At 46.1% G+C, this 27,479-nt stretch overlaps 1 protein-coding gene across 5 annotated transcripts in view; it reads left to right on the top strand.

Annotated features, from left to right (window-relative positions):
• The window catches only part of grip1 (glutamate receptor interacting protein 1), a 444,119-nt gene that overhangs the window by 371,990 nt on the left and 44,650 nt on the right, over positions 1 to 27,479 (top strand). For all 5 annotated transcript variants that reach the window (XM_055650804.1, XM_055650801.1, XM_055650802.1 and 2 more), the window contains 3 exons: positions 1,809 to 1,954; positions 5,098 to 5,178; positions 26,495 to 26,564. In XM_055650804.1, coding sequence (XP_055506779.1) covers positions 1,809 to 1,954; positions 5,098 to 5,178; positions 26,495 to 26,564 — 297 coding nt within the window. The remainder of the gene's footprint in view (positions 1 to 1,808; positions 1,955 to 5,097; positions 5,179 to 26,494; positions 26,565 to 27,479) is intronic.

The raw sequence follows: 27,479 nt of genomic DNA, 5'->3' as shown, positions 1-27,479 counted from the left end.
CACTGTCAGGGTGGATTTGACCCAAATCTTCCTTCAAAATGAAACATCCTGTGGTTTTAGTAAGTTAGGAAAACCATGTACAATTGTAAAGGAACAGAATGTTCTACTTTGCTCTCTACAGCAACAGTTTCATGAAGAATGTTTTTCTGGTTGATATTCCAAAAGAAAGGTAAAACAAGGTAAAGCAAATAATTGTCCTTTATTTCTATCTGGTGGATACCACATTCTTCCAGGGCACATCAGCAGTGTTGATAAAATATATTTAAAAAATAACAGCATTGATCTCTTTCTCATCTCCTCCCAATGTCTGCAGTCTTATATTAGCAGCAGTTTATTATTGATTTTCAGGCCATTAATGCTTTATGTGAGGCACCATGCAGTTCAGATCTGTATATCTGGACATTTCACAACTTGTTCACTTTGATTTTGTGCCTATTGCAAAAAAAAACCCCACCATGAAGTGTGGCCTTCAAAAGAACTATTATGGCATAAAAATCTTCAACCACCTCAAAGTTGTATCTAAATGGATCCTTGTAGATGAAACCAATTGGCCCAAATGTCTGATCAACTTTGAGCTTCAGATCTTGTCTGAGGAACTGCAAAATACTAGGGATATCTAAAATATTATTTGTCGGTTGCATATTGCCAAGATGGCAATGTCTCCGGGATGGGTCCTAGGGGAAGTGATCGGAAATGTGGCCCTGAAGCATTGCTGTGGAGGGGAGATGTATAGGTGTTCCACATTCGATTACATTTGAACAGGTCTGTTTAAAAGCTGGGCAGATTTAGGAAATTACTTAACGTATGCTGAATGTAAATATTATTTTTTACAATTTGGGGAAGCGATGCTCCAGGACATTTGTTCAACATCATCTTGACACATTCAGCACACTTAGGACTATTTGGGGGGGATGCGTCATGCATTTAAACCAATTACATCTGAATGGTGACCAAAGTGGCTTTTGGATAGAATGGTTGTCCAAAACATAGAGCATTGTCAGATTTACTAGAATGTTGCCTGGGTTTCAACAACTAAGTTACAGAGATAGGTTGAATAAGTTAGGTCTTTATTCTCTGGAGCGCAGAAGGTTAAGGGGGGACCTGATAGAGGTCTTTAAAATGATGAGAGGGATAGACAGAGTTGATGTGGACAAGCTTTTCCCTTTGAGAATAGGGAAGATTCAAACAAGAGGACATGACTTCAGAATTAAGGGACAGAAGTTTAGGGGTAATATGAGGGGGAACTTCTTTACGCAGAGAGTGGTAGCGGTGTGGAATGAGCTCCCAGTGGAAGTGGTGGAGGCAGGTTCATTGGTATCATTTAAAAATAAATTGGATAGGCATATGGATGAGAAGGGAATGGAGGGTTATGGTATGAGTGCAGGCAGGTGGGACTAAGGGGAAAAAAATTTGTTCGGCATGGACTTGTAGGGCCGAGATAGCCTGTTTCCGTGCTGTAATTGTTATATGGTTATATGATTATTGCAGTTCCATTCCACAGCCCTCTCATGTTCTTACTTCAGCTGCAAGGGCATAATGGGCTTTGAATTCACCCTCGTCATGGTTTATTAGCTACTCTCGTGGATTTTGTTTTACCTAAAGACGGCAGCTTGTGAACCTGTGTGGTGCTGCTGCGCAACAGATTTGTGCCGTGTAAAACGAAGCAAGTTCGGTAATAGACGGGGACAGATGGAGAACAGCTTTACCAGCTTTACCAGCATTCGAATGTCATGCACTTGAAACTCTATCTCGCTTGCTTCCTGAAGTGGGCATGACAGCTGGTGTGCTTTTGTTGCTGTGTCTGGCAGGTGTGGCTTGCTGCAGGTGGGAGACAGAATTCTGACGATCAATGGAATCCTCACTGAGGACAGCACGCTGGAGGAAACCAACCAACTCCTCCGAGATTGTGCCATTAACAGCAAAGTCACACTGGAAGTGGAGTTTGACGTAGCAGGTAAACTTGGCTGAGTGACCACTCTGTGAATATAGTGGGTTTTGTTGTCCTTTTACTGGGGAAAAATGCCACATTGGGGAGAGGATATTTTTCAGTATAGAGAAGTAATTATTTCACTTGAAATTGTTGTTATTTAATGCTGAATCAATGTGCCACATTATACTGTGACAAGGAGTTAATAATGTGGAGAGCATGATTTATTTAAGCAATTCTGACAAAAAGCTAAAATGTAATCATATTGAACTATACAAAAGGCTGATATTTCCCTTGGCTATAACATTTTAAAATAAGAACATGATTTGTTTAGTTTTTGTTTAATAAAATGTATATCTTCAGATTGTGGCATATTGAACTATTAAAATCCATCTATTCTCCTGTTAATGTATTTCCCAAAATGCTATCAGCGACTAGATACTCCATGGGAAGATGCATCTTTTGGAAATACAATATTGTACATCAGTGGTTGTTATTGCACCCATTGTAATGATGGTTGATGTTTTCCACCTGCTAACAGCTTCTTGTCATAGTGCAACATGGAGTTCTGAAAATGGGGAGATGCAGCTGCCTCAGAGGCAGTTCAGATACAGTGCATTCAGAAAGTATTCGGACCCCTTCACTTTTTCCACATTTTGTTACGTAACAGCCATATTTCTAAATTAAATTAAAAAAATTATCGTCAATCATACATTTTAATGATTTTTTATCATAAATTAAATATTTTTTTTATCATCAATTGACACACAATACCCCAGAATGAGGAAGTGAAAATGGGTGTTTAAAATTTTTTGAAAAGTAATTAAAAAGAAATAATTGAAATAGCACATTTACATAAGTATTCAGACCCTTTGCTATGACACACAAAATTGAGCTTAGGTTCATCCTGTTTCCATTGATTATCCTTGAGATGTTTCTACAACTTGATTGGAGTCCACCAGTGGTAAATTAAATTGATTGGACATGATTTGGAAAGGCACACACCTGTCTATATAAGGACCCACAGTTGACAGTGCATGTCAGAGCAAAAATCAAGCCATGAAGACGAAGGAATTGTCCGTAGACCTCCGAGACAGGATTGTGTCGAGACACAGACCTGCGGAAGGGTATAAAACAATTTCTGCAGCATTGCAGGTCCTGAAGAACACAGTGGCCTCCGTCATTCTTAAATGGAAGAACTTTGGACCACCTGGACTCTTCATAGTACTGGCCGCCCGGCCAAACTGAGCAAACGGGGAAGAAGGGCCTTGGTCAGGGAGGTGACCAAGAACCCGATGGTCACTCTGACAGAGTTCCTCTGTGGAGATGGGAGAACCTTCCAGAAGGACAACTGTATCTGCAGCACCAAAAGGCATGAGAAACAAGATTCTCTGGTCTGATGAAACCAAGATTGAACATCTGAAGGCACCGCTCATCACCTGGCCAATACCATACCAACGGTGAAGCATGATGATAGCGGTATCATGCTGCGGAGATGTTTTTTCAGCGGCAGGAACTGGGAGACTAGTCGGGATCAAGGGAAAGATGAACGGAGCAAGGTACAGAGAGATCCTTGATGAAAACCTGCTCCAGAGCATCCTGATCCTCAGACTGGGGCAGAGGTTCACCTTCCAACGGAACAATGACCCTAAGTACACAGACTATGCAGGAGTGGTTTTGTGACAAGTCTGTGAATACCCTTGAGTGGCCCCGCTTGAACCCGATCGAACATCTCTGGAGGGACCTGAAAATAGCTGTGCATCGACGCTCCCCATCCAACCTGACAGAGCTTGAGAGGATCTGCAGAGAAGAATGTGAAAAACTATCCAAATACAGGTGTGCCAAGCTTGTAGTGTCATACCCAAGAAAACTTGAAGCTGTAATCGTTGCCAAAGGTGCCTCAACAAAGTACAAAAGGGTCTGAATACTTGTGTAAATGTGATATATCAGTTATTTCTATTAAATTACTTTGCAAAAATTTCTAAACACCTGTTTGTACTTTTTTTATTATGAGGTATTATGTGTAGATTGATGATAAAAAAAAAAGAATTTAATCCATTTTAGAATAAGGCTGTAACGTAACAAAATGTGGAAAAAGTGAAGGGGTCTGAATACTTTCTGAATGCACAGTAGATTCAGTGAGTTAATTCTTGGGATGAACAAGTTGATTTAGAAGTTGAGCAGTTTGGGCCTATCCATGTTGGACTTTAGAAGAATGAGAAATTATTGTTTTGAAGCAAGTTCCTGAGGGGCTTGAAGATGTAGACGGTATGAAGGATCCAGCATTTATGACAGAAATGAAGAGGAATTTCTGCTTTTGGGTTGTTGTGAATCTTTGGAATTTTCTACCCTAGAGGGTTATAAAAAATTTAGATTTTCTTTGGTTTCTAAAGGGCCTGTCCCACTTGGCTGCCATTTGCACGCCATTTACGCAACCTGCTAGCGTGTGGGTAGCGCGTGGTTAGCATGGGACGGGTGCATGGAGAGGTGTGGACGAGTGTGGACTTCGTCCCGGACGAAATCTTCGCACGCCGCCGGCCTGTCGCGTAACTGACGGCCAAAGTGGGACAGGCCCAAGACCCTGGCGTGACTGAAATTCATTGATCATAATTTTGGGCAGTACCTAATGTGTCCTATGGGATTTTGTATGTCTGAATTTTTTTAGGTCAGAGATTAGCAGAACAGGGAAGTGTTGCTGTACTCCTCTGTGGAAGTGACAAAAGGAGACATAAGGAGTTTAATTAGTGAAAGTAGAGTTGAAATAGCCAGCAAGAAGGTGTTGTGGAATTGAAAGTAGGTGAAGATAGACACAAAAAGCTGGAGTAACTCAGCGGGTCGGAGGAAAGGAATATGTGATGTTTTGGGTCAAGACCCTTCTTCAGACTGAGAGTCAGGGGGATGAGAGTTGTGATCACGACATGTGCTGCAGCAATAATTGAAGGCTCTCTATAGCTCTGCGGGCCATCACAAAGAAAGTTGGTGATGTTCTTATCAGGAAACTGTATTTAACACATTGTCAAACAGAAACCCAAGATTGCCAGCGCAATCTCAAATATGTGCTCTACATTTGTTTAATGATGCAAAAGTAATATTTTAGTTTTGCGCAGTTCTCTGGCCGGGTTACTTATAACTTTTATTTACCTTCATGAAGTTTTCATCTTTCCTTTCAGAATCAGTTGTCCCAAGCAGTGGTACATTTCACGTGAAGCTGCCAAAGAGGAGTGGGGTTGAGCTTGGCATTACCATCAGCTGTGAGTACTCTTGTACACCTCGTATTCCCTTCGTTCTGCACAGTATTTACGATTTACTTTTAATGCTCCCAGACTAAAACTGGCAATGTGTTGACAAACCACATGACCAATAGTCAATAGACAATAGACGAAAGGTGCAGGAGTAGGCCATTCTGCCCTTCAAGGCAGCACTCCCGTTCAATGTGATCATGGCTGATCATCCACAATCATCCTGCCTTCTCCCCATATCCCCTGACTCCGCTATCTTCAAGAGCCCTATCTCACTCTTTCTTGAAAGTATCCAGAGACTCTCTCTTAAAAGTATCCAGGGATTTCATTGCGCAAAGTGACACTGAGAATCAAACAGCATTTTCAGTCATGCACAATGTCACGGCTAAATCCCACGCAGACTTGAGGTGAGGCTTCCTCCGTGCCACATGCTGATCATCGCTATCCATGTGCATCCCACTCGGTGTTTTTCAGAATATTGCATCAAATTGATCTCTGGCTGTAGAATTGTTCCACCATCAAACATTATGTGAATGCACATTGGGGATTACCCCCCTCTTCAACCTGTGCAACAGAATGCTCAGTGGATGTTTCATTATGCTGCCGACAAATAGTACCATATAAAAATCGCCTCTTTACCCCAGCATTGAGAGGTTGTGGTCTGCTAGAATGAGCATGGACGTTGAAGGCATCTATTACAGGAGTTTGCATTAAGACAGGCCATGTGGAGTGGATCATTTTTCTTGGATCAATCCTGATGTTTCTCCTTCAATTTTTGAATGGCTGTCTTGCAAATGTTGCCTGTGTGCAAAGATGTCCATTTCTTTGTGTTGGCCCATGGAGCAAGAGAGGGACGCCAATTATTGCTGCTGCTGCTGCTGCTGCTGCACATGTTGTGATCACAACTCTCATTCTGCGCTGTGGGATGTTCCAACAAGGTTTAGTTTGCACAAAATGAACAGTCTGTAAAAAAATGTGAAATACATAGTTGTAACACAGTTAAATTAATATATAAATAGAATTTTGACACATTATCTGTATTCATAACAATCTTATTCGAATAAATTAATTTGTAGCTTTCTAAGTGGCCTGTACATTTTAAAAGATGAGCATATCTTTATAAAGCTATCTGATCAAGCAAGCTGTATTTTCTGAGAGGAAAAGTATTTACCCATTTTTTATCTCCAGAGATGCTGCCTGGCTCGCTGAGTTACTCCAGCATTTTGTGTCTACCTTCGAATTAAACCAGCATCTGCAGTTCTTTCCTACACCTTTACAGAATTAGTATCTGATTAGGCTTCATGAAATATCAAGGATATAGAATTGAATTAGAAAATTTGGACATGCCAAGATGTAATCCGTTTTTCTATTGATAACCAAAAGTAAACGTAATTTGGCATTTCTTGATTTGGCTTGCTTATATACATTTTGCATTTATTGATTTGGCTAGCTTATATACAGAACAATCTTGCACAATTTGTAACCTGGGCTTTGCATTTTATTTTGTCCCACATGATAACATCCTTGGATCACAAAAACATATTACTTTATTTAAGAAAATAAATAGCCCCTTAAACATTACCCTGTAATGCAAACTAGGACTTTCCGGTTTCACTCCTTAGTCTTTGTAGATGAGCTGATCTCTTCCAAGTTAACAATTGCATAGAAACATAGAAAATAGGTGCAGGAGTAGGCCATTCGGCCCTTCGAGCCTGCACCGCCATTCAATATGATCATGGCTGATCATCCAACTCAGTATCCTGTACCTGCCTTCTCTCCATACCCCCTGATCCCTTTAGCCACAAGGGCCACATCTAACTCTCTCTTAAATATAGCCAATGAACTGGCCTCAACTACCTTCTGTGGCAGAGAATTCCAGAGATTCACCACTCTCTGTGTGAAAAATGTTTTTCTCATCTCGGTCCTAAAAGATTTCCCCCTTATCCTTAAACTGTGACCCCTTGTTCTGGACTTCCCCAACATCGGGAACAATCTTCGTGCATCTAGCCTGTCCAACCCCTTAAGAATTTTGTGAGTTTCTATAAGATCACCCCTCAATCTTCTAAATTCTAGTGAGTACAAGCCGAGTCTATCCAGTCTTTCTTCATATGAAAGTCCTGCCATCCCAGGAATCAGTCTGGTGAACCTTCTCTGTACTCCCTCTACGGCAAGAATGTCTTTCCTCAGATTAGGAGACCAAAACTGTACGCAATACTCCAGGTGTGGTCTCACCAAGACCCTGTACAACTGCAGTAGAACCTCCCTGCTCTTATACTCAAATCCTTTTGCTATGAATGCGAACATACCATTCGCTTTCTTTACTGCCTGCTGCACCTGCATGCCTACTTTCAATGACTGGTGTACCATGACACACAGGCCTCGTTGCATCTCCCCTTTTCCTAATCGGCCACCATTCAGATAATAGTCTACTTTCCTGTTTTTGCCACCAAAGTGGCTAACCTCACATTTATCCACATTATACTGCATCTGCCATGCATTTGCCCACTCACCCAGCCTATCCAAGTCACCTTGCAGCCTCCTAGCATCCTTCTCACAGCTAACACTGCCCCCCAGCTTCGTGTCATCCGCAAACTTGGAGATGTTGCATTCAATTCTCTCGTCCAAATCATTAATATATATTGTAAATAGCTGGGGTCCCAGCACTGAGCCTTGCGGCACCTCACTAGTCACTGCCTGCCATTGTGAAAAGGACCCGTTTACTCCTACTCTTTGCTTCCTGTCTGCGAGCCAGTTCTCTATCCACATCAATACTGAATCCCCAATACCGTGTGCTTTAAGTTTGTATACTAATCTCTTATGTGGGACCTTATCGAAAGCCTTCTGGAAGTCCAGATATAACCCATCCACTGGTTCTCCCTTATCCACTCTACTAGTTACATCCTCAAAAAATTATATAAAGTTGATGCCCTTTACCTGTTCCTGCACTACCAAAGGGAAATATGCAAGCCTTTGTTTAATAGCTTGCCGATACTTACTGTCTAAAGAAATGACTACTGGCAAAATACAACATTTTTAAAAATATTTATTTTGGAATGTTGATATAATTGGAAAGAATCATGCCCAAAAATGCCTTCAAGAAAGGACAAGTGAAAATTCCATTGGAGGCCATGAAATTGAAGTTGGGAACAATGCAAATCAAACCGTGCCAAAGTCACAGTGAGTTCCTGTCGGAGTCACTGACCTTTGATTATCCACCTGCTGTTGGGTAATACATATTGAGTTCATTCTCGCACAATCAATGCTGCCTGGATTAGAGGGTTTCAGTTACAGGGAGGGGTTGGATGGACTTGGATTGTTTTCTCCGGAATCTCAGAGATTGAGGGGAGACGATAGAAGTATATTTTGGTGGTCTGATAAACGACTCCTGGAGTTTTCAACCAATACTTTATTCAAAAGCTTAAGTTGCAGCATACAGGTTTAACAGACACGTCTGGCCACATCGGTGGTCAGCGCTGAACTAACGCACGCAGGGGAAAAAATGCGCAAAACCAACAGCCCCTCCCGAGTCACATGACCGCGGCTTCTGAACGCCGGGTTTGACATCTCCGTTTGCTAGAATGCACCGCTACATGGGCCCCCCCAGAATCCGCGGTACGGAAACGCGTGGGTAAACGGATGGTACGACCGGAACGCGTAGTCCGAGGTCCAGGGGCCAGCGTAACATTTGGGACCGGTACAACAGGACCGGAGGGAGACGAAAAACGTGAATGAGGGACGGGCGTAACAAAGGGAACCGAAGAAACACGACCGTAGGAAACAAGTGCAGAGGGCGGCAAAACAGCAGGTGGACGTCCTCTACGCCATGGAGTGGCCACAGTTACTGGGCAATCCTCGTCAACATGTGCAGGCTTAAGGCAGTTCACGGAGACGAACTCCTCCTTTCCACCCATGTCCAACGTGAGCGTCGAGACACCAGTACTGAGCACCCTGTACGGACCCTCGTACACCCGCTGTAATGGTGAGCGATGAGCGTCTCTACGGAGAAAAACATAAGCACAATCCCATAACATAGTAGGCACATGCGCCGAAGACATGCCGGGAAGTGGGAACCAGGACCAGAGCGTGCGCCCGCTTGCGAATGTCCGACAACAGCTGTGAGGTTGAGACCTCCTGGACCGGAGGAACGGGCAAGAAATTCCCTGGAACCTGTAAAACCGAGCCATAAACCAACTCGGCCGAGGAGGCTTTGAGGTTCTCCTTAGGCGTTGTTCCGAAGCCAAGGAGGACCCAAGGTAACTGGTCGACCCAATCAGGACCAGTGAGTCTGGCTTTTAACTGCGACTTAAGGTGCCGGTGGAACCGCTCGACCAACGCGTTAGACTCCGGGTGATAAGCGGTAGTCTGGCGCAGCTTCGCTCCGTACAGCTGCGCCGTACCACACCATAATGAAGACGTGAACTGGGCCCCCCTACCGGTGGTAATATGCGAGGGGACCCCAAAACGGGCGATCCAATGGGCTACCATGGCCCTCGCGCAAGCTTCGGCGGAGGTATCCTCCAACGGGATTGCATCCGCCCACCTCGTAAACCTGTCTACGATAGTCAGTAAGTGGGTCGCCCCGCGCGAACACGGCAAGGGACCCACCAGGTCTACATGGATGTGCAGGAACCTGCCATCCGGTATGGCGAAATCCTGGACCGGCGGGTGCATGTCTCTGCACTTTGGAGGTCTGACATGGGATGCAGGAACGGGCCCATGCAGCGACTTGCTTCCTTAACCCGTGCCAAACGAACTTTGCAGCGACCAAAGCAGAAGTGGCGCGAATGGACGGGTGCGCTAGGCTGTGGATGGTGTCGAAGATCCGACGACGCCAAGTGACCGGGACAATCGGACAGGCTTTACCGGTGGAAATATCACAAAGGACTTGCACGCCGGAGTAGCTGAATGGCACCTTAACCAGCCAGTCCTGATTCAGCATTGCGATAAATCTCCATACCGGCGTCTGCCCGCTGGGCGACTGCTAGCTCCTCGTAATCAACGCTAAGACTAAGCGCAGAAACTTCGGGTAGCGCAGGACGGGACAATGCGTCGGCCACCACATTCAGCTTACCTGCCACATGCCGAATATCAGATGTGAATTGGGAAATGTAGGCGAGGTGCCATTGCTGTTGGGCAGCCCAAGGGTCAGAAACCTTGGACAAGGCGAAAATTAACAGCTTGTGGTCGGTGAAAGCAGTGAAAGCGCGCCCCTCCAAGAAATATCGAAAATGACGGATAGCTAGGTAAAGCGCAAGGAGCTCCCTGTCGAAAGCGCTGTATTTGACTTCAGGGGCTCGCAGTTGCCTGTTGAAAAATGCCAACGGCACCCAGCGGTTACCTGTCCGCTGCTCGAGGACGGCACTTACCGCGACGTTGGACGCGTCCACGGTGAGGGCCATTTGGGCTGAAGCCCTAGGGTGTACCAGCATAGTGGCGTTGGCCAATGCGGTCTTAGCACCCTCGAACGCCTTCTGTGCTTCCTCAGACCAGACCAGGTCCTTGAACTTACTGGCCAGGCATCGGAACATTGGCCGCATGATGGCGGCTGCAGACGGGACGAATCGGTGATAAAGGTTAACCATCCCGATAAACTCCTGCAGACCCTTGATCGATAATGGCCTGGGGATATGATGGATAGCGTCGACTTTCTCGGGCAGTGGTTGCGCTACCTGAGAGATGATGCAATGCCTTAAGAACGAGATGGAGCGCAGACCGAACTAGCACTTCTCGGGGTTGATGACCAACCCGTGCTTGTGCAGCCGTTCGAAAAGTAAGCGGAGGTGCTTGGTATGCTCTGCCTGCGAGCGGCTGGCCACTAGGATGTCGTCTAGGTAGATGAATATAAACGGCAAACCCCGGCCGACCTGATCCATTAGCCTCTGGAACGCCTGGGCCGCGTTCTTCAAGCCAAAAGGCATTCTGAGCCACTTGAAGAGGCCGAAAGGGGTAACGGTGGCCGTTTTAGGGACATCGTCGGGGTGGACCGGGATTTGATTATATCCGCGGATAAAGTCAACCTTCGAGAAGATGGTCGCACCTTCCAGGTGGGCCGAGAAATCCTGGATGTTCGGGACTGGATACATGTCGGCTGTAGTTACTGCGTTTAAGCGCCTGTAATTGCTGCAATGTCTCCACTCTCCGGACGCTTTGGGCACCATGTGTAACGAGGAAGTCCAAGGGCTATCTGACCGCTGGACAATTCCCATGTCCTCCATAAGTTGGAAATCGTCTCGTGCGATGCGCAGTTTTTCGGGCAGGAGACGGCGCGCACGGGCGTGTACCGGCGGACCGGCGGTGGGATGATAAACTTCCACCTGTATGGTGGGATTCGAAATTTAGTTTTGCGTGCCGTAGGTGCGAATATCGCTCCCGTTAACCGCCGAGAAGACAGGTCCCACCTTACCAGCACGAACGTCCCTGGCACTTGGAGGCAGGATACTGGCATGGGCACTGGAGTCCACCAGGAAACGGTGGCCGGAATGGCGATCACGGACAAAGAGTACGTTGGGGCCGATCGCGTTCGCCTTTATCGGCCTGGGCGTTTCACGGAAATGAACAACGGCTCCGACATCTTCGGGCTTCTGCTCCTGTTGGTACTGGATGTTGGTAGTAGCACCATCTGCGTTGGACGAAGACCGCTGGCCGCGGCGATTCGTCTTCAACGCTAGGCTGCGTCTCCTCTTCTTCCCGACGTCAGTTCGGCTGCACCCGTTGCGTGCCCATGAGGCGGGCGACGGCGTGTACTTCCCGCCGTCTTGAGCGCCCACAACTCATCGGCTCTTTCTGCGAGCTGCTGAGGGTTGCTGAAATCGGCTCCCGCTAGCATTAGCTGCACTTCGTCGGGCATCTGCTCCAAGAACGCCTGTTCGAAAAGCAAGCAGGGGCGGTGCCCGTCCATTAGGGCCAACATCTTTGCCGTGATCGTCGATGGCCTTCGGTCGACGATGCAGTCCATATGCAGCAGCCTTGCCGCCCTGTCTCTATGGGGAAAGACCATAGGTGTGAAATAACAGGGCTTTCAACCCTTCGTACTTGCCGCTGGAAGGAGGGTCTCTGATAAAGGGCAACTGTGGCAATGCTCCTACCACATGAAAATACATAGTGTCGTCGTGGTTGATACGATGTAGATGAAACCGTGTCTCCACATGGGCGAACCACACCTGAGGTTGATCAGGCCAAAAGGCTGGCAGTTTGAAGGCGGGTACGCCCTGCCTCGTGCTGGCCGATTCTGCGGGAATATTCTCTTCCTGCATAATTCTGTTGTCTGACGACGGCTAGACAGGTCGGGGTCACCAATTTGGTGGTCTGATAAACGACTCCTGGAGTTTTCAACCAATACTTTATTCAAAAGCTTAAGTTGCAGCATACAGGTTTAACAGACACGTCTGGCCACATCGGTGGTCAGCGCTGAACTAACGCGCGCAGGGGGAAAACCGCGCGAAAACAACAGCCCCTCCCGAGTCACGTGACCCCAACTTCCGAACGCCGGGTTCGATATTTGCGTGCGCTAGCAGGCGCCGCTACAGTATAATATTATGGGAGGCGCAGATAAGGGTAGACAGTCAGACCTTTTTTCCCAGGGTGGAAATGTCCAACACTAAATGGCAGAGCTATAAGGTGAGAGAGGGGAAGTTTAAAGGTGATGTGAGGGTCAAGTGTTTATACAGAGAGTAGTAAAGGGTCTGGAACACATTGCCGGGGTGATGGGGGAGGGAGATACAATCATGGCGTTTAAGAGGCATTGAGATAGGCACATGGAAGTGCACGGAATGGATGGATATGGATCATGAACAGGCAGATGAGATCAGTTTAACTCGCCATTATGTTCAGCACAACAGTGTGATCAGAAGGGCCCGTTCCTGCGCTGGACTCTTCTGTGTTCTAAATATCAAAATAACTTTCTCAGCTATCAAAATAAACGATTGGCCACTAGGCAAGCTATCTTTACCCTGGATATTTGAAGATGAATCACAAACAACGCTTTTAAATCTACCAACTCTTGGTAAATTCACACATAAATCACATTGTGTGTGTGTGTGTGTGTGTTCTTATCTTCAGAAAAATCAATTTTGTTCAGCTTTCTCAAAGCTGGAGATGAATGACCAGGCATGAATGTTCACCGTACATTGTTTCTACCTTTTTTTTCTGGACGTTATCAAACACTCGGTCCTATTTCATTTAAAGCTGATGTATTTTCATGACTCTGTTAGTAGCAGATATTGAAAATTGCCAAGTAATATGTTTACACTTGGTGGAATGGGTGGAAAGATTGTCAGAGTTGCCAAACAAGCCCCACGTTACAAATGAGTCCCTGATTAAAGGAGAAATGGTCGGACTTAAAGAAAAGGAGTAAATTAAATCATTCCCAAAGCATAGAAAAGAGTTGTTAAAAAATGTAAAATTACTCTTTGATACATTGCAATAATCAAAATGTTTCATCTTGTGATTAATTGTCACGTAATGCTATTTGGTTGGTATACATTGTGAAGATTTTAATTTCTCCTTTGTGTTCAAGCTGCCTTTTGTGATATATCTGGTGTTTTTCTTAGAGATCTTAAATTTAATGTACTATTGGAGAGTAACCAGAATAACCATGTCAACGCAATATTAAGGATCAGGGATGTTTGTCTGGTCAAAGTCAATTTTATTTGTCAAATGCATCCGAAGGTGCAGTGAAATGAATTTGCCAGCAGCGATACAATTAAAAAGAACACACAATACACCATAGAATTTAACACAAACATCCACCACAGCATTTTTCACTGTGGTGGAAGGCAACAAAGTTGTCAGTCCTCCTCCTTTGTTCATCCGTGGTCGGGGCCATAAACCCTCCGTAACCACCGCTACTGATGGCCTGATGTACAGACCCTCTATTCGGGATGATCAAACCTCCGTCAAACACACTCCACGGCTTGAAGTGCCTGAATCGGCAATTTCCTACCGGAGACTTTGGCTTCAGGATGTTACAGGCCGAAGGCCGTCGGTCATAGAAACATAGAAAATAGGTGCAGGAGTAGGCCATTCGGCCCTTCGAGCATACACCGCCATTGAATATGATCATGGCTGATCATCCAACTCAGTATCCCATACCTGCCTTCTCTCCATAGCCCCTTAAGAATTTTGTAAGTTTCTATAAGATCATCCCCCTCAATCTTCTAAATGCTAGCGGGTACATGCCAAGTCTATCCAGTCTTTCTTCATATGAAAGTCCTGACATCCCAGGAATCAGTCTGGTGAACCTTCTCTGTACTCCCTCTATGGCAAGAATGTATTTCCTCAGATTAGGAGACCAAAACTGTACGCAATACTCCAGGCGTGGTCTAACTCTTCTCTGGCGATTCCCGGAAAGGGATCCCAGGCTCCCTAACTTCTGTGGCTATTATATTATGCCCATAATGTAGCTCAGCAAAACTCAGTCGGTGTAACTCATGGCCCATTAATTAAACAGTTTGATTTTTTAATGACTCAAAGACTTAATAACTTGCCGAGAACAAATTAATGTGGCTTGTGGCCAGCACCTGCTTTTTAAAAGCCAATATGTGTCAGACATCTTGCTCCAATTTCATAGGCATCAACCTTCTGCCACACAAGGAATGTGACTTAGTTTATAGCAAATTCACATTTTATTTTTTTTAAATCACCCTATAAATATCACACAGCTAAATTCTCCAGGTAGTCATTCCCTCACTTTACTATTAAGAGATTTGACCCAAGGGTTTAATTATTTTTTATGGGATTTTACTTCATTCTTACGTGCCAGCTGGTGATTTTGTTTGGTGCATCCATTGAAAAATTTGGAGAAATACATGTGCAAGGTTTGAAATACGTACAAAGTGCTTGATGGATGGGACTAAGTGTCATTTAATCTGTTTTATGGGATACACGATCATTAATGTACAGCTGATTATTGAATGTTCATCAAGGTCAAGGTTGAATCTTTAATTTGGGCCTAATCTGTTTGTAAATGTAAGAGTGCATTTTTATTTGCTAGTGAGTTGTCATTTTTGTATCATTAATTCATAAGTGATAGGAGCAGAATTAGGCCATTTGGCCCATCGTCCACGCCATTCAAATCGTGGCTGATCTATCTTTCCCCCTGAACATCATACTCCTGTCTTCTCCCCATAACACCCGACACCCTTACTAATCAATAATCTATCTATCTCTGCCTTAAAACTATCTATTGACTAGGCCTCCACAGCCTACTGTGGCAAATTCCCACGTATTGATTTATTTTGGAATTTTCTGGGTTATAATTTTCTGTAGCACTTTGTATGGATGCGCTTTGGTGTAAAAAAGCTTGAGCCTACAGAGGGCGTAATCAAAACGATAGCTGAAATGAGGATGTTGCAATGGGACACTGCTTGATTGTTGAAGAAAATTCCAGCACAGCAGAGGTGCATATGTCAGTGATCACAGGGCTGCCAACATTGGGTGAGAGTTGAGAGTGAGAAATTGCGAGGGTGCGTAGTGACCGAGGGGGGGGAGGGTGTGGGACGGGGTGTTCCCCCTCCCATAGTAGGCTCCAGAGGTGGCGCCAACCCTGTCTGCTCCTGGCTCCGGGCCAGGGTTAAAACTCCATGGGGTGTGGACAGAGCGGCCGACGGACATAGAGCCGCCGGAGGTGAGGGTGGGAGGTGTGTGCTGTGCCTCAGGGCGGAAAGGGGAGGGGGGGTTGGTGCTGGGACCACCGCCATCGTGTCTCACCTATCACACCATCTGCATGGGAGAAACAAAACTACCTTTTTTTCCCCCAAAGATATCCTGTTTGATAGCCCTGCTTTAAACCAATCTCCTCTAGTGCTTGAATCACATATCCTGGGAAAAAGACTATGCATTCACCTGATATTCCCCTCATGGTTTTACTCACCTCTAAAACAATGTTTGCTTTATTTTGAACTTTTAGCACCCGCAGATTATTGAGCGTGAGAAATTTTGAGATCAGCGTGAGAGCGTGAGAATTTTGTGAAATGCGTGAGTCTCACGCTCAATGCGTGAGAGTTGGCAGCCATGCTAGAAATGCAAACGTTCTATGCAAGTTCCAATTGTTTGGACAAAAATCACTTATTACTGCTTCATAACAGTTACGTTACTTTAAGACCATTTCAGAAATGATGGCAGTCAACAAACAATCAACTAACAAATTAAAGCAAACTAAAAAAAATAACATGTTCCCTTTCCTGACTCGACCTCATAAGTACTTTAACGCTGTTAACAGAGCAAAGGGGTATTAATCTCAAGAATGATCAAGTTGGCATTCTGCATGCCCAGGGACTGGCTGCAGTTCTCAGGTCGGCTCGCCTGCCCCGACCCTGCGAAAACAAATTGAAAAAAAACGCGTTTTTTTGGGTTACGGGCCGGATTCAGCCCGTGTGCCATCGGTTGCCGAACCCCGTCCTAGATGTTTGGCCTCATTGTGGTCCCCCCCATGTTTTACAACCAGTTCACCTGGTTATTTCTATCTCCGGCGGCTGCACATCCAACCAAGAAAGAAAAGAAGAGAAGCAACGTCACTCACAGCCGCCAACTAACGCGCTTCCCCAGACCGCGCAGATCGTTGTGATGTGGCGCAAAAAGACAAACTGTGCAGGGACTGAAGACAGCGTGAGAATTCTGTCATCAGCATGAGAATTGGCTGAAATGTGTGACTCTCACGCTTGTGAGAGTTGGCAGCCCTGTCTAAGGCCAGGATGTGACAACAGACGCACAGGGAGACAATACACAAAAGAAGACACACACACACACACACACACACACAGGGAACACACACACACACACACACGGGGAGACACACACAGGGAGACAGACAGACACACGGGGAGACACGCACGCCTTTCCTTCCCCCCCCTCACATCCCCCCCTCCCTCTCTCTCTTTTCTCCCCCTCCCTCTTTTTCCTCACGCTTCCTCTTTCTCCCCTTTCTCCTTCCCTTCCTTCATCCCCTTTCTACATTCCCTCCCTGTCTCTCTTTGCCTCCATCCCTCCCTTTTTTTCTTTCCCTCTCTCTCTCTCTCGCTCCCCTCCCTCTCTCCTCCCTCTCTTTCTCCGGCCACCCAATAGGGAGTCTGGCGGGCACAGTGTAGCGTGGATTGGCTGCTTTGGTGCTGCTGTGTGTGTTGAAGGGCAGGAGGGAGGGAGGGGGGGAGCGAGGTTGCCGTGGCAGCCGGCAGCGCAGCACTGACACCCGCTGTCCGGGACCGACGCGCTTCCCCAATCCGTGCAGATCGCTGTCATGTGGCGTAAAGAGACAAACTGTGCAGCAAAGATCCTATAGCTCCACTATATAGCTCCGCTATAGGATCTTTGCTGTGCAGGGACTGAAGACAGCGTGAGAATTCAGTCATCAGCGTGAGGTAGTGAGAATTGGCTGAAATGCGTGAGTGTCTCGCTCAAAGCGTGAGAGTTGGCAGCCCTGGATCTGTGGAAGAGAGTAATGATAAAACATAATAGAAGTGAGGATATTTATTCAATTGCCATGAAGGTGTTGGTGGTCACCAGGATCTGAATGTTCTTGTATGTAAATGGCTCCTGGTTTAGCAAGCAATTCGGAGTGCAAACTGAATGGTGACCTTTGTTGTCAGAGCTTTTGAGTGTAAGAGCAGAGGTGTGTTGCACCAATTATACAAGTCCCAGGTGTACGCAGGTCTGATTTACTAAACTGATATTCTAGGCAGTCTAGTAAACAGTAAACAGATTCATACCTGCAGCAATGTCATGAGGAGAGTTTAATAAGACTGGATCTGCACTGCATTTTGAAGGATGAGAGGTGAATTTAAACAGATAAAGTATTTAATGTGGGTTTGACAGAGCTCATGAGGAGTTGATGTTCCCTGTGGTGGGGGAAGTGGAACCAGAGTCAGAATCTCAAATAAAAACTCAGCCGCTCATGATAAAGATGAGAAGAAATCTCTTCACCCAGAACTAATGGGTGCTTGGTATTCTCTACTAAAGAAGGTTTTGGAGGCTCAGTCACTGAATAGATATTTAAGGTTAAGATTGAAAGATTTTTTTGATATTAAAAGGGTAAAGAGATGGGGCCAGTGCAGGAAGGTGGAGTTGAGTTAGAGATCAGCCATGATCCTACTGAATGGCAAAGCTGCTGACTTGCCTAAACTCCCACACACATTTCTTATGACAATAGACAATAGGTGCAGGAGTGGGCCATTCGAGCCAGCACCGCCATTCAATGTGATCATGGCTGATAATCCCCAATCAGTACCCCATTCCTGCCTTCTCCCCATATCCCTTGACTCCGCTATCTTTAAGAGCTCTATCTAGCTCTCTCTTGAAAGTATCCAGAGAACCGGCTTCCACCACCCTCTGAGGCAGAGAATTCCACAGACTCACAACTCTTTGTGAGAAAAAGTGTTTCCTTGTCTGCATTCTAAATGGCTTACGCCTTATTCTGGCCCCTGGTCCTAGACTCCCCCAACATCGGGAACATGATTCCTGCCTCTAGCCTGTCCAAACCCTTAATAAACTTATATGTTTCAATAAGATCCCCTCTCATCCTTCTAAACTCCAGAGTATACAAGCCCAGCTGCTCCATTCTCTCAGCATGTGACAGTCCCACCATCCCGGGACTTAACCTTGTAAACCTATGCTGCACTCCCTCAATAGCAAGAATGTCCTTCCTCAAATTAGGGGACCAAAATTGCACACAATACTCCAGGTGTGGTGTCACTAGGGCCCTATACAACTGCAGAAGGACCTATTTGCTCCTATACTCCTCCTCTTGTTATAAAGGCCAACATGCCCTTCACTTTCTTCACTGCCTGCTGTACCTGCATGCTTACTTTCATTGACTTATTAACAAGGACCCCCAGTTCCCATTATACTTCCCCTTTTCCCAACTTGACACCATTTAGAGAGTAATGTGCCTTCCTGTTTTTGCTACCAAAGTGCACAACCTCACATTTATGCACATTACACATTATAGTTTGATATGACTTTGAAAATGAAAGTAGCATGGCGGGAAGTTGTGATGAAATTAAAGGGATGTGAGGTGGTTTCTCATTGTCAACAGTTGAGAAGTGATAAGATTGACAAGATTTACAAACAATTGCACCAAGACAATGGAAGACTAAGCCATTACAGCCAGACAGGAGCTTGGATCACTATATCTCTCTATATTTGGGAGAATGTAAATTAATGGGGGGGGGGGGGGGGGGGGGGTGATTGGGGGCATAAATAGTCACCTGCCTCTCCTCCCCACAATAATCAATCAAAAATAGCATGACGTTATGAATTGGCATGTGCAAACATTTGTTCCAATACTTCTATTTCCCTCTGAATACATGCAAATTTGGGTCCATGCTTATGCCTTGCATATATCTACCAGCCCAACATTTCCTCAGCATTTGAAGATGGGGGGGGGGGGGGGAGGGGGGGGGAGGGGGGGGGGGGGGGGGGGAGAGGAGAGGGGAGGGAGGAGGGGAGAGGAGGGGGGGGAGGGAGAGGGGAGGGTGCCTTTTTACTTCAACCCAAACAACCATTTGCAGGCAGTGCTTTTTTCCCTCAAACTCACCATATTTTCATTTTCAAACCACATTATGGGTACTCACAGCTGTGGAGACATTTGTTCAGTGTTATTCAGAGCTCTGATTGAGACACACCACTTGCAGAGACTGATTGAGGCACACCACTTGCAGAGACTGATTGAGGCACACCACTTCCTGGTTTTATAGTCCCTCCCCCTCCCTCCAGCAGGGGCAGCAGAGGGAATGGGGAATTTTGTAAAAAACATTAATATCTCTGTCATTTTTCATCGACGGGACAAATCCTTGGCACACATGCGGCGGAGGGGGGGCTCTGAGCGAGGTGGCCAAAAATGACGGCCGTAGGTGGCGGAGCTCTCTTGGAAATCGCAGCACAGATCGCCAAAACCGGTCAAGAACTGACTTTTAGTAATATAGATATGTTTCTATTTCACATATTCCCATAATGGGGTATTAAGGGAGAGAATTAACAGCAGTTAACAATGTTATTGACAAGGGGTGGATTGAGACCAGGAAGAAGAAGAATTTTAAATGTGAAGTTTTGTTCAGTGTAGGGGTCTGTGTCGTTCACAATGGATGGGTGATGGGCAAGTATAATAGCGGAGGGTGTTATGAAGAATTAATATTTGGAGAGAAAGCCAGCAAGCAGAGGTTCAATGTTGAAACCTCTGAGGCCAACCCTCTTGTTCTTGGGAAACAATTTCCAAAACAAGTTTAACCACTTCATGGTACTTCAAGTACAAGCAGTTTCCAAATCCAAATTCAATATGAGGAACTAACAAATTTATTTTGAATTGCAACTGGATTTCTTCCCTGCTGTCCCTGGAGCATTGAGTTACAGATTATAATTTGTTTCTGTTGCATGTAGGTACTCAACCTGCAACACAGGGGTCCAATAAACCCGAGGATAAGACTTGCTATATTTATGGAGTTATCACTGGTGCAGCCGTCTCTCCAACCCAGCTTCCACTTGTTCACTGGCAGATTTGTAGCTAAACTACCAAGCTAGCATTCCTTTGAGATTTTGTAAAATATTCAGCATCAGTTTCATAGCCCTGATTTAAATTATATAATTTTGCAGCCAAACACAACTACAATAAAGGAGCTCAATTTCCACAGCTCCTCGTTATGCGGTATGAAAATATGAGAAACTTTTAACATTACTGATTGATTTATTTTTGCAATATAAATTTATCACCTCATCAAATATAAAGATTACACACTGATTAACATGTTTCTAAAATAATAGATAATTTCCATGAATACTGCATTTTTCATTCATTTTCCAGTGTTGATGTAGCTCCTTTGGTATTACAGATCATCTATATATTACTAAAACTCTCATCTTCTTTGTATGTAAGTGTGCATGTGCACGATATTCCAAAACCCCGCCAAAACAGTACACGATAGCGCTACAATGTTTGGCCCACCTTACTCACCATTGTCCTGAGATGTAAAAGAAACAAGTTTAGTTCGGATTGATGTTATATTTTACAAGTTATTGACATTTTAAACTTTACAAAAATCACTTTTCAAATCTCTTGTCCACTTGCCCTGCCCATCAGCAGCCCAATGTCACAATTGGATCCTGAATCGCATTTACATAAACAATCGCAATTAAAAAAAAAAATTAGTTTTAATCAAATTATTCTGTTTTAATTAACAGCTAACATTGTGTTTAGTTTATTTTAAAGAAAAATTGCAACTTTCATTGTGTGGGGGGGGGGGGGGGGGGGGGGAGAAGGGGGGGGTTTCCTTCTTTAAAAAAAACATTGTGATTTTCGTTGTGGGGGAGTGGGATAGGGGAATGAGTTTTTTTTAAATTATTGCGATTTTCATTGTGGGGAGATGGGAAAGGGGGGAAGTGAGGAGTGGGGGAGCAGTGGGATAGAGGGAAAGGAGTGGGGGAGGTGAGGAGGGATAGTGGGGAAGGAAGGAGGGAGTGGAGGAGGTAGGGAGTGGGGGATAGAAGGGGAGGAGGGCAGTGGGTGAGGTGAAGAGGGAGAGTGGGATGGGGAGGTGAGGTGTCAGAGCAGGGAGATGGGGGGTAGGTAGGGGAGAGGGGTTATAGAGGGAGGGAGTGACTGAGGGTAGAGGAAAGGAGAGGGAGGGAGAGGTGAAGGTGGGTGGGGAGGGGAGGAGGAGAGGGAAAAGAAGTGGGAGGGTGAAGAGGAGGGAGAGGGAGTGCTGGGGATGAGGGGGAATGGAGAAGGATAGGGGTAGGAAGAGGGATGGCAAGGCAGAGTTGGGGAGGGTTGTCGTGACTCGCATCACAACGGGAATCTCTGGCGTAACAACGGGAACCCGTCAGCCGCGCTTGCGCAGTTGGGGGCTATGAATCGATGAGTGGTGGAATATTTTGTTGAGGGACGGGCCCCAATGGGTTCGCACTTGGTCTAGTTAATGATGAAACTCAGACAAGATCTAATATAGATATAGATATGCCATTTATTGTCACTATACATGTACAGTGAAACTGAAAGCTGCTCGTACTCAGTGCATACATACAATTTTACACAAAAAACAAGAAACAGAAAAACAAAACAGAAGGGAGATGGGGGGGGGGGAATAGGTGCACAAATTCTACGGCGCTACATACATATATACAGATGGAAGTCCTGTTGGGCGGTGTAGTCAGTGCATGTGTGGATTTGAATTTATGGTAGATATAATTCTCGGGAAGCAGCTATTCCTGAGTCTGTTTGTCCTGGATTTGATGCACCTATAGCGCCTTCCAGAGGGCAGCAGGTCGAACAGTCCAAACGCAGGATGGGAGCTGTCTTTGGTGATCTTCTTTGCCCTGCTAAGGCAGCGGGAGGTGTAGATGTCCATCAGGGAGGGGAGAGGGCAACCAATGATCCTCTGCGCTGTCCTGGTTACCCTCTGAAGCCTCTCCCTGTCTGCCATGGTGCAGCTGCCATACCATGCTGTAATGCAGTATGTCAGCAGGCTCTCGATGGACGAGCGGTAGAAGGTCAGCAGCAGGTTAGAGTCCAGGTTGTGCTTCCTGAGGACCCTCAGGAAGTGCAGCCGCTGCTGAGCCTTCTTGATGACCGCTGTCGTGTTGTCCGTCCAGGAGATGTCAGCCGCGATATGGACGCCGAGAAACCGGAAGGTGTTGACCCTCTCCACACACTCGCCGTTAATGTGTAGGGGGACTAAGTCGGTGCTGTGCCTCCTGAAGTCGACAATGAGCTCTTTTGTTTTCCTGGTGTTCAGAGCCAGATTGTTTTCTGAGCACCAGGTTGTCAACTTCAGGACTTCCTCTCTGTAGGCTGCCTCGTCTCCCTTTGAAATAAGTCCGACCACAGTAGTGTCGTCAGCAAATTTGACGATGCGGTTGTTGTTGTGGGCCGGACTACAGTCGTAGGTGTAGAGACAGTATAAGAGGGGGCTTAGCACACAGCCCTGTGGGGAACCGGTACTCAACCTGCGAGTGGAGGAGAGGTGGGGGCCAAGTCTCACAGTCTGGGGCCGGGTTGTGAGGAAATCCTTAATCCAGGCACATGTGACAGTGGGGAGGCCGAGAGTGACCAGTTTACCAATGAGGATGTCCGGGATGATTGTGTTAAAGGCTGAACTAAAATCCACAAAGAGCATCCGGACGTAGCTCTGCCCCTGCTCCAGATGGCTCAGCACAGAGTGGAGAGCTACGGTGATGGCGTCTTCTGTAGATCTGTTTTGGCGATAAGCGAATTGGTGGGGGTCGAAGTCTGGTGGTAGATAGTCCTTGATGTGCTGGAGGACCAATCTCTCGAAGCACTTCGTGATTACCGGAGTGAGGGCAACAGGACGGTAGTCATTAAGGCTGGTGATGGGAGACTTCTTCGGCACAGGGACGATTGTGGCTGATTTTAGGCAGGACGGAATAACTGCCTGGGCCAGGGAGAGATTGAAAATTCTGGTGAAGATGGCAGTGAGCTGGTGGGCGCACGCTTTGAGCACCTTACCAGGGACTCCATCTGGGCCGGTAGCCTTCTTGGGGTTCACTGCCAGGAGCACCCGTCTGACATCGTGTCCATCGTATGGAACAGATTATGAAACATGGCTTAGGAATTGCCTCTTGAGAGGAATTATTAAAATATATAATAAACAGACGGTTGATTCTTAGGAAATGATAAAGAAATGTTATATTTACAAGATACAAGATAGATACAAGATAGATTTATTCATCACATGTGCCAGATGGCACAGTGAAATGAAATTCCCATACAGCCATACAATAAAAAAAAGGGACACAACACACTATAGGGTTTGACATAAAACATCCCCACACAGCAGAATCAAAGTTTCCCACTGTGTGGGAAGGCACCAAAGTCAGTCTCTTCCTCCATTGTTCCCCGTGGTCAGGGCCTCCCCGTGCCCTCCGCAGTTGCCGCTACGGGCGGCCCGATGTTCAGGACCGCTCGCCGGGGTGTTGTAAGTCCGACGTCGGGGCTGCGGGACGTCCTCAGCGGCGTGGACACCAGAGTCGGCCCCCTCCTACCGGAGTCGGCGGCTTCCAAAGTCCGCAGGCCGCGCCGGGTGGAGACTGCTGCTGGAGGCCCTCTGCAAGGCGCCCCAGGACTCCACGATGTTGTTCAGCGCCGCCCGCGTTGGAAGCTCTCCGCACCAGAGCTCCACGATGTTGGAGCAACGGCCCAACGCTCCGGAGCTCCAAACGGCGACCCAGGTAGGCATCGCCCGCTCCGCGGTGACTCCAGCGCTGCGCCGCCGCTGTAGCAGCCCTGGTCCGGTTCCCGGTCCCCGGCAGGAAAGGCCGCTCCGATCCAGCTGGTAGGCCGCGAGGTGGGGGGCGAGGACGCGACTCGGAGAAATAGTCGCGTCCCCGCCAGGAAGAGACTGGGAAACGGTTTCCCCCTTACCCTGCCCCCCTCCCCCACATAGAAAAGTTAAAGTTTCCCCCAACACAAAACTTTAGACTAACTAAAAATTAAAAAAAAGATAGAAATAACAGACAGGCTGTAGGTAGAGGCTGCTGCCAGTGCAGCGCCCCCTAGTGTGGGTGTAGAACACTGGTGAATACCAAAATGTTGTACTTTACATCCTATTAAATGCTGTGAGATCACATAGTGAACCGTATGAGTTTATAACAGCTAGCCAGAACCTGAGATTGCAGAGTGAAATCAAATGTTGTTATGAAATAACGTCAGCAATAATTCAACAGTTCTGAGAACAAGATTGATGTATGTACTCTTAAAAATTGCAAAGCTTTTAGCATGTTGTTTTGGTTCATTGATGCTTCAAAGATGAGCATCCTAGAGGAAGAATTTATAACCTCAATGGGGGGAGAAGAAAGGAAAAAGGAGGAGGAGGAGCCCGAGGGCTGATGGAGAGATAGGAAGGGGAGGAGACAGCAAGGGTTAACAAAATTGGGAGAATTCAATGTTCATGCCCCCAGGATGCAGACTGCCCAAGCGGAATATGAGGTGCTGTTCCTCCAATTTCCAGTGGTGCTCGAGGAGACCCAGGACAGAGAGGTCGGATACGGAATGGGAGGGGGAGTTGAAGTGCTGAGCCACCGGGAAGTCAGGTTGGTTAATGGAGACCGAGCGGAGGTGTTCGGAGAATCGATCGCCAAGCCTCCGCTTGGTCTCACCGATGTAGATCAGCTGACATCTAGAGCAGCGGATGCAGTAGATGAGGTTGGAGGAGGTGTAGGTGAACCTCTGTCGCACCTGGAACGACTGCTTGGGTCCTTGAATTGAGTCAAGGGGGGAGGTAAAGCGACAAGTGTAGCATCTCTTGCGGTTGCAACGGAAAGTACCTGGGGAGGGGGTGGTACAGGAGGGAAGGGAAGAATTGACAAGGGAGTTACGGAGGGAGCGGTCTTTGCTGAAAGCAGACGGGGGGGAGGGGGAGATGGGAAGATGTGGCGAGTGGTGGGGTCACGTTGGAGGTGGCGAAACTGACGGAGGATTACTTGTTGTATGTGACGGCTAGTGGGGTGAAAGGTGAGGACTAGGGGGACTCTGCCCTTGTTGCGAGTGGGGAGATGGGGAGAGAGAGCAGTGTTACGGGGTATGGAAGAGACCCTGGTGCGAGCCTCATCTATGGTGAGGGGGGGAGGGGAACCGCCGTTCCCTGAAGATTGAGGACATATCAGATGCCCTGGTGTGGAACGCCTCATCCTGGGAGCAGATGCGGCGTAGACAGAGGAATTGGGAGTAGGCGGATGGAGTCCTTACAGGAAGCAGGGTGGGAAGAAGAAAGCCGTGGGAGTCAGTGGGTTTATAGTGGAAACTCCCCTTCCGATCTCTTCCTCAGCCCTCGGGCTCCTCCTCCTCCTTTTTCCTTTCTTCTCCCGGCCCCCCCACCCCCCATCAGTCTGAAAAAAGGTTTCGGCCCGAAACGTTGCCTATTTCCTTCGCTCCATAGATGTTGCCTCACCCGAGTTTCTCCAGCATTTTTGTGTACCTTCAATTTTCCAGCATCTGCAGTTCCTTCTTAAACACTCTGTAGCAACCCACTGCCTTTGTGAAGGGATTTCCATTAACTGAAGTGATAACAAATGGCTCTGTGTTTATATTTAATTTTGAAAATGCCAGTTGAGTTTATTTTCTGTATCAACCCATTTTATCAGCTTTCCCTGCAAAACATTGACAAATAGCCTTTGCAAAATACTCATATATATGTTGACATTCTATTTTACGCTGCTCTATTCTTTCTCATTCTTGTTGGCTGAAAATACACGATAACTTTGTATTGCAGCTACCAATCTCGCAGCAGTATTATTTCTAATTTAACAGCTACAGTTAGAGGGAAAAAAAGTGAAATATTTTTATCCATCATGTAATGTGACATCAAAAATTAATCTTTTTTTACCGCAGCACCTGCAAGCAGAAGAGCAGGGGACCCGCTCATCATTTCTGACATTAAAAAGGGAAGCGTTGCCCACAGGTAAGCTATCATACTCTGACGGTGCTTTTAACATTGGCTATGGTTTGCATCTAGTTGTGCATTTGATTTACAGGACTGTAGCACAGTGATTCACAGTAATATGTGTACAGTGTGTACTGCACAGCTTTCCAAAGTTAATCATTAATGCTGATTCCTCAACAATATTCACAACTGCAGACTCGCTAGTTTACACACAATCTATCACATTTTAAATGATTACAGCTTATAGCTATTAATAATTGCCATCTATCAGTTCCTTCTGCAAGCCCTATCCCGTCTACCGACAGCCCATCAACATGTTACAGCTGTGCCTCTAGGTTACAAGATCTCAGTTTTATACTTCTCCACAGAAACGAGCAGCCTTCATCAGAAGATTAATACTTCCCACATTTACATTTTTATTAAGCGAGACTTGAGAATTTCAGCAATACCTTTTGGATCACATTCTGTAAGTATGCCCTTCAAAACTACAAATTAAATTTTTTTACTGTCCTTTAATATTACATCTAATATTCAAATAACGAAATTCTACCCTTTATTAATGTCACCATTCTCCAAGTTTAACGTTTATCTGTCTTTCCAATACCTTCTTATTTTAAATATAGGTATAATCAAATCATTATCTCTCTCTCTCTTTAATAATATAGTTATCATAATTCCCCAAAACCCTTCAATAAGATATTGTGTAATAAAATAATGAATGATAGAACTTGGAGTGAGCGGATGAGCAACAGAATGGAGGCGAGAGGAAACCATTTAAGGTAATTTGGTTCAGATTGGAACCATGATAGTCACAGAGGTTGGTCATGAAGTAATGAAGAACATGGGAAGCATGGAATAGGTAATTTGTTGTCTGGCCTGCTTCACTATTCAATAAGATCAAGGCCAATCCAATCAATGTCAATGCTTGTGTTG

The sequence above is a fragment of the Leucoraja erinacea genome, chromosome 19 (assembly GCF_028641065.1).
Source record: "Leucoraja erinacea ecotype New England chromosome 19, Leri_hhj_1, whole genome shotgun sequence".
Taxonomy (NCBI): domain Eukaryota; kingdom Metazoa; phylum Chordata; class Chondrichthyes; order Rajiformes; family Rajidae; genus Leucoraja; species Leucoraja erinaceus.
The sequence above is the reverse complement of the archived record's forward strand: the minus strand, read 5'-3'. Positions and strand labels throughout refer to the sequence as shown.